Raw genomic sequence first — 10,000 nt, 5'->3', positions numbered from 1 at the left:
AGAATGTTCCAATTCACATACTAAGAATTTATATTCAAAATCTAGTCAGAATATCTGGTGCTGAGTATATTTAAAATTCATAATGAAGATGCATATATATTAATTAGTAATATAGATTTTTTTTTAAAGATTGATAAAAAATGTTTGATTTCCCTGTCACAGATTTGCCTATGTCTCACTCCCGAATGAAGCTATTATAATAAACACGCAAGCAATGGCTCTTGGTGGTTTGGCTATTGTTATGTTCCTCATTTTGCACATTCGAGTCCCGGGAAATGCCTCAGAGAAAGAGAAATCACATAGCAAAAAGGGACGAGATGAATGGGTCTGAAGAAATTATGAAATACGAAATTGTTTGTTTGTTGCACTGTGGGATGATATGAGGTTTTCTTCCTCTTTTCTTTAAGTAGTTATTGTTAGGGATGAATTTACATGTACTTTTTGTGCTGATAGAGACTGATACACATTTTCTTGTATGTCTTACTGCAACACTGAGTAATGAGGAATAAAAGGGTAAGTTTACGATTCCTGAAAGTCTCAGAGGTTAGGTTCACTTTTTCAGTTTTGTTTTTTGGAATGCATTTGGCCTTCGATATTGATTTCATTTTTCAGGTTCTAACCATACCGATGTACAAAGTATGAGGTTTTATATAAAAAAAGAGTGTACTATATGATTATGAGCCAAGTTACCAAGCTTTTGTTTGCCTTCAATTTGTTTGAATTTGAAGTAGATTGAGATTTGAATTAGAATGTTTGCAGTAGTTGTAAAATGTCTCGTACCATTTTCGCTGCTTAACCCAATGCCAACAGATACTCTGTGTCATATCCGCTGTGATTTATTTTATTTATTGTGTTTACGTAGAGATGGTTCCACAGATGCTTAGTCACCAAGGAGCCAGTTATTAGTTTTGCCTTTCTTGCCCCTTTTCCTTGAGTTTCAAAAATATTGATTTTCACTTTATTGCTATTAGTATTGTTATTAACTTTATGAAATTTATAATTTCAGTAATGTCTCTATGTTAGCAGCATTAGAAAAATTACATTTTTCCTAAAAGCCCAAGGAAAGGGGAAATCAGGTGAGGCCAAACAGACTTCCCAATGGACTCCTCTGTGCTTGAGTGCAGTGGAGCCAATTTGCAAAGCAAAGCTAGCGGATGGTACATGTTCCACTGACATTGGGTTGAGGTTGCAAAATGAAATACTTTTTCGTTTGCTGTCCTTTTCAAGGGAGTATTGCAGGCAGACTTCAATTTTTGTGTGGAGTGTAGTATGTTTCTTTTCATATTTTGTCTTTAAGAGCAACACTGCTTTGCATGTTTTTGTACAAAGGCAGATTTGAATTGTGTTGTATAGTAATTGACAGTAGTTGTTACTTTCACAGCAATATATATATATGTGTGTGTGTGTTATGTGTGTGTTATGTGTGTGTGTGTTTGTTTGTTTGTTTGTTTTTGTGTGTGTTTGTTTGTTTTTGTGTGTGTTTGTTTGTTTGTTTGTTTGTTTGTTTTGAATGGTAAAACACTTGTATGTGTAGATATTATGGTAGAGAAACCACAATGCAAAAACTAGATTTATTGAAATTGAATGAAAATAAATCTGGTTTTTACATTGTGGGTTTTTCTACCATGCATATATGTATGTATGTAATATGTATGTATCTATCAATGTATGTGTCTGTCAGTCTGTCTAAACTGTCTGAAATATAGTTTCCCACATTTACTTTTCTAATGTGATATTTGTCACCTTTTCATTTGTCGCATCACTTTGCTCCGTAGTGACACTCTGTAATTGTGCTTCATGTCCCAGCACCCTAATGGGCATTAGCACCTCTAAATTCCAGGACAGAACTCTATTCCCCCCAAATAAAAAAGCAGAACAAACAAGGGAAAGGAAAACTGATTGGATATACCTTTTCTTCTCTCCCTTTTTTTCTTGCATAGCAATGGCAGATACGCCCAGCTTCCACCCGAGGCCTGGGTCGTCAACGCGCAGGCCGCTTGTCTCGCGGGTTTGGCAATTCTGATGGGATTTCTCCTATACTCCAGCAGATATGCCCGCACCAGCCACCCCGTGGCCATTGTCGATCCTCCATCCAACTCCCATTATGTCATGACACAGAAATCGTATTACTATAGGGACCAAATGTAAAAGGCAACGTGAGGGTGGTCGCTCTGCCTTTTTTATTATTATTATTTTTCCACTGTATAGGGTAGCATGTAGCTTAGACATCAATTTTTTTTTTTTTTTTTTTTTTTTTTGTAATGACAAGATTGATCTGATGGTATAACAATACTCAGTGTTAAAGGAGGCTGACAGTGATATTATTTAGAAGAGGAATATAATGAAGGCATTTTTCATATGGTATTGATAGTATTGTCAGAATTATTTGCTATTGTAATGTTAGTACAGAATGTTAGAAAATAAACTCACAATGAATATTGGATATTTTCTATGTAAGCTTGATTTTCACTAAAGTAAGATCATAGTTCAGCTGTGAATTGTTAGATTTAGATATTCTTTGAAAAGGTTGTAATATATGTTGCAAATTCAACAAATTGTTGGTTGAAATAAGAAAAGCAAATGAATAATAATACTGAATCAGTATGAAACAAATTTATAATGTATAACAAAATCAATAGGCATTATTTAAATAATATTAGATCATACTTTAAGACCATAATTTAAGATCTTTAAGGTTTTTTTAAAACAATATGTAAATATGTCTTTTGGGTGGGTAGCTGGCAGAATAATAGCTTTGAACTTGAGAGCAAAACCATCACAGAGACTAGACTTGACTGCTTCATAACCGAGAAAAAGACATGGAGAAACGCAAAACATAACTACATGGGACTAATCTCTAAATGGAGAAAAGACATGGAGAAACGCAAAACATAACTATATGGGACTAATCTCTAAACGTGCATGCTTTTTGTTAACACTCTCTTCCTCTTATTTCTAAGTTTCTATAGCTAATCTCCAGCTTTATTTCAGGCAAATGCAACACCTCAATGCATCTCTTTACTAATGATTTATGTCTTATATGTGCATCAGCTACCTTCAAAGCCAGTGGAAAGAATCTGCATCATGTATAAGGGACTAGAACCATACAATTTTTTTGACAGTGCTGCTATTTAACTAGTAAGAGATGATGAATGCATATGGCATGAATTCCCATCATAGATACATTTTATTTCCCTTATGGAGATAAATTACAACCTCAGGAACCTAACCTCTCTCTATTTCTCTTAGTGATTAACATTTGGTTACATAAGCCTTGCATTTGTTGCATGACAAAAGGTAGTCTGTGAAGAAGGTAGTATGTATCATAAAAGACATACGTAGCATTCATTTTTTTTTTTTTTGTACCGGAATGCCATAAAACCACTGTCTCTGGAGGTGAATCATTCAGCAGAGCATTATAAAAAATTATTTCTTACAGTTTCAGACTCCATGCAGTCCTATTCTTAATGTGTTAATCTTTCATGTTATGGCTAACATATGTGGGTGCATGGGTCTCCATATAGCTACAAGCTGAGAGCAGTTGTAACTCTTCTTTTACCAAAAGGTGCATGATGCAGGGCTATATATTACTAACCCAAGGCCTTGCCATGACACACAGGGATCCTGAGACCAAGAATTTCACTTACTCGCTGATGGGAAACGAAGCCATCATCATCAACACCCAGGCCGCTGCACTGGCTGCCCTGGGAATCCTTGTGCCTGTGATGGTGGCTCTCCGCCCCTTCAGGAGGAGATGGAGTGAGCGCCTGACGGAGCACCTATGAAACGAGGACTCGGCTGAGTTCATACAGACGCATCTGTAGGTTACTGGAGAGGGAGACGGAAGGATTGGGTTTCTCGGCATCGCCAGAGAAATATTCTAATTGGTGGTTCAGAGGCAGTTCATGTTTGGTCTGTTTGAATTTCAGCTCCTGATGTGTAAAAGTTTTACATGGTTACATGATGATGATGATTGTATCTTTACATGACTGTTGAATCTGTTACACAGATTGTGGATTCTAGAAAATCTATTTATGTACATCTAATAAGCAGTCATCTTCTGAATAAGCTCTATATGTTAGGTTTTAAAGATTGGATAACAGAAAAAGTCTTTTGGAAAGTAGATACCTTCAAAGATTATTTTTCCCCCAATATGTGTTACGAAATGTTTTTTCCATCTGATCACCATTTTTCATTTAGACCACAACTGATTACATGTTCAGTCAATAACACATTTAGATTAACAGTAACACATTTAGACTGATTACATGAATGACTTAGCAAATCTGTATACTTTGCTACTGGTTTGACAACTATTTAAAGGTGTTTTAGTTGTAATTGTAACTGCATTTGTATTTAGAAGGTACATCAAATTGAGAATTGTCACTTTAGTTACTACTTGTAAAAATGGCAATGTAAATCATACAGTTGGTCAGGAAGTTACACTTGAGTATATTTATACATTAGTGTCTTTTGTCATTAACATGGATGTTATCTTACAATGAATTGATGAGCATGTGTGTGGATGAGAAACTTCTTCATTTTAGGTGATAATGTGTATGTTATTCAGTGTATTCATTCATTTTATGTGCCCTGTATTTTTATATATGGAAGTATAGTATAAGTGTTTCTTTCACAGTGAATGTGTATGAATGAAGCTTTCTTTCAATGAAATGTAAGATGTTAATTAAAGACAATGTTAACTAAATCTGGTGGTTTATTACCAGATACCAGTAAATACTAGTTTATGTATTGTACAGTATATGCAGCTACACATAGTAAGCATGATGCATTCCTGAATGAGAGTTTTTCCTGTTTTACTGAACTTTTCTGAAGTTTAGTAGGTTATTAACCAAAATATTTATTTTTTAATGTATGTTATCCAGCTTGCAAATGCTGGAACTCAAATGAGATTTTGATAATGTATTAGTCATTAGTATAAAATATTTGGATATTTAAATAACTTACATTTTATGGATTTCAAAAGAAATGTACTTGCACAAAGGATAATTTGAATAATTTGATGTATCAGTGTAATGAATGATGTTTTTTTGAAGAGAGGAAATGAGGAAACTCCATTTACATTTTTTTTTTCATGTCCATTATATGTTGAAGCCTTTGAAGTATTAAAATCAAATACAAAATAATATTTTTTTATCAGCATTGTATCTTTTGTTGGTAAAGCTGCAATATAAAGACTTGCATATGAATTGATATCATATTTGTGTTTGATGAACAATGAGATAGGAACAGTAACTGGTTTACCAGTTGTTTGGATCTTAATTGATATGTAAATTGGTAGATAACTAGATAATGTTGATGTAGTAATTTTTGTACAAGCAGGAAAAGTAAAATTACAATGATAGTCTTTTTCTTTTATGTCTACCCAAAACAAGTTGCTGTAACCTCTCTGGTAGGCTGGATAAATGACGTGTGATTAGTGGAGCTTTGGCAGGGCTCAGATTAATGTCATATATTTATCTCATGTTATATGTAGTCATCTAATGACCAGCTAAGACTGGTTCAAACACTTTTCTTCAGCTGTAATTTTATGTAGTTCTGCATTAATTCAGATTTGTTCAAAGAGAGGTTATGAAAAGGGAAGGGAAGCAGCAGTGTGGGAAGGAGAAAGAGAAAAGGACACAAAAAATAAAAGAGTATACTGAAATGGAATTCTTTCCAAGTTATTTTAGAGGATCAAGAAACAAGATATATTGGTCAAAATATAGATGAACTACTGTAATGAAATAATCCTGGATTTATATATTCAGGAAACCCTCTTGGCTGCTTACAAATGGATTTTTAGTATATTATACATGCATAAAAATTCATAGTACACAAATTTTGATCAGTAACAGTCTACCATTCCTCAACATGTCATCATCGGAGAAAATATCCAAAAGAATATAACAGATTTTTTTCTTCAAAATGTTGATACTACTTAAGAATACTAGTACATCAAAGCAAGTTCCCCCCCAATCCCTTGCCCGTTGTTGTCGTGGGGGGGCTTAGGAGGTGGAGACTGGGACCCAATGATGGGGAACTCCCCAACCTTGGGACTCAGCCCTCGACTCAACTAATTTTGCATGGTCTTTATTTTCCTTCCCACTTTTCGTTTCTGTCCCTTCACCAAACCCTTCTGCTATCCACCTCCTAAGGTGTGAGAGCCGTGCTGAAAGGATGAAAGGCTGACTTTGTGCCAGTCCTGAACGGCCTGAGGGAGCCATGGGCACGGTATTCCCCTGATTTTTATCTAGCCCTTACCCCTCAAGGGGACCCTGAGGGGTGGACTGTTTTTATCCCCAACATAATCCAGGCTTACCATGGCCAATAATGAAAACTTATCTCCACTATTAGGGGCAATGAGGCTTGCCCCTTTATCAAATAGCCCCAACGATATAAACCCACCCGATTCCCTGACTCCAGGCTCTCCTTTGACCACGGCTCCGAACACTGCAACAACTACCCCCTCATCAATGCCTACTAGTACAGTAGCCAACAACCAATCCTTAAGGAACATTTCCACTCTCCCAGCACGCTCAACTTCTCACCTCTACCCCAACCTCCAACATCAACCACCCCATCCTCCCTTATTAATACCTTACAGCCTTTTTTGCCCACCTCCCCAAAAACACTACCTCCCTCAACACTACTCCATCGTCACGCACCCGCCCTTCGACTACCCCTATCACTACAACAATATTGAATACCCTCTTCAGCGCAGCCAAATGGGACCGATTTTTCGTGATCCCTCCCACAGTCCCTACTCTGACAACACCCTTCTCTTCCAAAAATGTCTCCAAAAACAAGTAGGTAAAGTCTCTTTCCGTAGCCGCCCCGACCGCTCCCGTCTTGTCACAGAACATCCGAAAACCAAGCTATAGCTTTAACAAAACAAAACAGATATATATGGTAACCCCATCCTTGCAGAACCCCATCCAACCCTCAATACTTGCACCGGAACAGTTTCAATCTCCCCAGCAAATTGCCCAATCTATGACAAAGATTGGTCAGATTGTGGAGAAGACCTACTTTGCCTGTCTCACAGACTATGATGCAACGTCGGTACAATGCTACTCCATTCCCCCAGAGGTAATCGAAAGAAACCCACTAAATAGCCAAATTACCTTCCGTAGACATGACCTTCCCTTTAACGTCTATATAGGAGGAGAATCCCCCCCTGTTCGTCCATACCAACCCCCCTTCCACGTCAGTGCCAAAATTGTTGGCGTCTGGGAAACACCCAGCCAAACATTCCCGTTCCACAGCCAGATGCCCACTATGTGCCCCAACCTGGCCATACCCGTCTAACTGCCCTGCACAATCACGCACATGTGCCAACTGTGGCGGCCCCCATAATGTATTTTATAGGGCTGTCCCACCTAAAAATTTTGAGTTGAGGTAGCAACTCTCAGATTCAAACTTGGACTCACACTACGTGAAGCCAGACAAGAAGCACGTCGACGTGGTTTTCTCTTACTCCTTACTCAGTAATACTGCTCATTCTACCAATTCTCCTAAACCCACCCCCCCTACATCTAAACCCCCCTCTTCTACCTCCTACCTTCCCCAGTCAACTCTTTTGCCATCCTAAATCCAGACACTCCAATCTCTACTACAGATATTTCAATCACCACCACAACCCCAACACCTTCCCCTCTCCCTCCTCGCACTACCCGTAACAGACAGAACAAACGTTCCACCCCCTCTTCCCCTACCACACAATCACCTCCACCTTCCTTTACTCCTTTGCTTGAGACACCAGTCCTCTCTTCCCCCCTCACAAGAAACCTATATCCCCAAAACTCCCAAACCAACTCCCTTTGAAGAAACCTTGAAAATATTCAAGATTAACTAATGAAAACTGACACTCAACCTCCAAATCTTACAACTCCTGCTCCTTCCACACACCAAGTAACTGCTGATATCCATCCCCCTCCGAACGATATCCCCCCTACACCCAATCCTCCTACCCCCTCCAACACCCGCCCATCCCCCCCCGACCCCAACCCCGCCCACATTATCCCTCCCACCAGCCCCTCTATCCCTTCCACTCCCTCCCGGGATACACACGTGAATCCCTTATGTCACAAGTATCCCTTCCTCAGACCCTCCATCTCTAATACCCTCCTAGTAGAACACCAACTCCCACACCTCTCCCATCTCAGACCTCTCAGTCCTTTTCCCACCCTCTAGCTGCTTCCCCCCTCAAAATCAGTAAAGTATAACTATCCTTCATTGGAATATTCGCGGTATCCGCTCCCACAGACCTGACCTTCGTCATATCCTTTCCTCTTATAGTCCATCTATTGTATGCCTTCAAGAGACCTTTCTAACACATCCTCCAATACCAATCCCCAATTATCATTTTGTCTCATCCCCACATTCCCTTTATGTCTCATCCATACTTATCAATCAGAAAACACCTTATGTCACACCTCCCTTTCAAACCAATGTCCCTTGCACAGTTATCCGTATCTTCCTTCATCGTTGGATCACAGTGATATCAGTCTACTTGTTCCTTATGTAATGTTCCCCTTTCAATCCCACACATCCTATTATCGTGCCCACGTTTTGAAACAACCCGTACCTCTGCTTTCCCCCATCTATCCCATCTATCCTCCCAACCTATCAGACATCCTTTCAGAATCTCACACTTTCTGCTTCAACAACCTATTCTCTTTCCTCAAACGTATACATATCCTTCATCTAATCTAACTCCTTACCACACCCGACCCTAACCCTTTCACTCACCAATTCCTTTGCCCAGCTTAGACAACTAATCACTAACTCAACCACCCTTCCCAAACATTAACTATAGTGCTACATGACCTTAGATGTCTAGCACATTTCTCTTGCTTTTAACCATTAACCATTAACCATCAAAGCAAGTTCCAGAGTAATTAGCATATAATGACATAAATGCTGACTCTCTGACAGGTAAGTTTAAAGTTCTTTATTTTGCTAACTATAAACAAGTATAAAAGGTGAAAACAAGGCTAATGTGGATAATTGATTCTCTGCAGAACACGCCCCTCCAATCCCTGGCATGTTGTAGTGGGGGGGGGGGGTTGGAGATGGAGACTGAGGCCTAATGTAGGGGATCACCCCTTGCTTGGACGTCAGCCTTGCCTCAACAAATTTTACATGGTCTTTTCTTTTCCCTCTTTCCTTTTCCTTCTCTCCTTCATCCCCTTCTTCTGTCCACTTATCCTAATTGTTAACTCATTTTTACCCTTTTTGCCACAGTACTTCGTCATAATGCTATACTTGGGGTTTTTGCCCCCAAACCCCAAGCAGAAATTTTAGTAAACGGCAATTACCAAGAACAATCTTTACTAACAGTCAGGGTGCACATTGTAGGATCACTAATGCGATTATTAAAGGCTTTGTTAATTCAAACTTTCAGAGACAACATTAAGCTCACGATTGTGGTGCATTAATGTGGACGTGTCAATGCTTGCATTAGATATGAAAGTTGAAAGTAAAATATTTAATATAGGCATTTCTGGCAATTGGTCTGAGAACACCAATGGGCACACATACCCTCAAACACCCTCACCAAATCTAAACTTTTGTAGCAGGGTATGCAAATGTCACTATACTGGATACCCAGGTACATAGTAATATCACCCTGTTGCTTGTTGTTGTTTTGCGGCTTAAGATACGGGGACTGCTTTTGCAGGGTCTTTTCTTCTCCCCCTTTCTTTTTCCTTCTCTTCTTTATCCACTTATTCTGTCCACTTATCCTAATCATTGACTCATTTTTACCCCTTATGCCAAAATACTTTATCACTCTACTATATGACCTTTGATGTCTGGCACATTTTTTGTTTTGGCCTTTAACCATTCTGGAAATCCATAAACATCGCCTTACTGAACCAAAAAAATTTCCTTACCCGGGGGGCTTTGCCCCACCCTATCACTATATTTTAAATATGCTGCCAATGATTAGATGTTGATGCAGCAGAAATTTTTCAGTTAATAAAAAACGGTAATA

General features: G+C 38.7%; 1 protein-coding gene across 4 annotated transcripts in view; it reads left to right on the top strand.

Moving 5' to 3' along the window:
- LOC119596350 (cytochrome b ascorbate-dependent protein 3-like) overlaps nucleotides 1-5,367 on the top strand; it is a 97,818-nt gene extending 92,451 nt beyond the window's left edge. For 2 of the 4 annotated variants that reach the window (XM_037945560.1, XM_037945561.1), the window contains exon 6: nucleotides 1,941-5,367. In XM_037945560.1, the coding sequence (XP_037801488.1) occupies nucleotides 1,941-2,148 (208 nt within the window). In that variant the 3' untranslated portion in view covers nucleotides 2,149-5,367. The remainder of the gene's footprint in view (nucleotides 1-1,940) is intronic. The other 2 variants (XM_037945563.1, XM_037945564.1) reach the window with 1 other exon arrangement.
- Nucleotides 5,368-10,000: the final 4,633 nt, after the last annotated feature.

Source organism: Penaeus monodon, chromosome 37 (genome assembly GCF_015228065.2).
Source record: "Penaeus monodon isolate SGIC_2016 chromosome 37, NSTDA_Pmon_1, whole genome shotgun sequence".
NCBI classification, from domain to species: Eukaryota; Metazoa; Arthropoda; class Malacostraca; order Decapoda; family Penaeidae; genus Penaeus; species Penaeus monodon.
The sequence above is the reverse complement of the archived record's forward strand: the minus strand, read 5'-3'. Positions and strand labels throughout refer to the sequence as shown.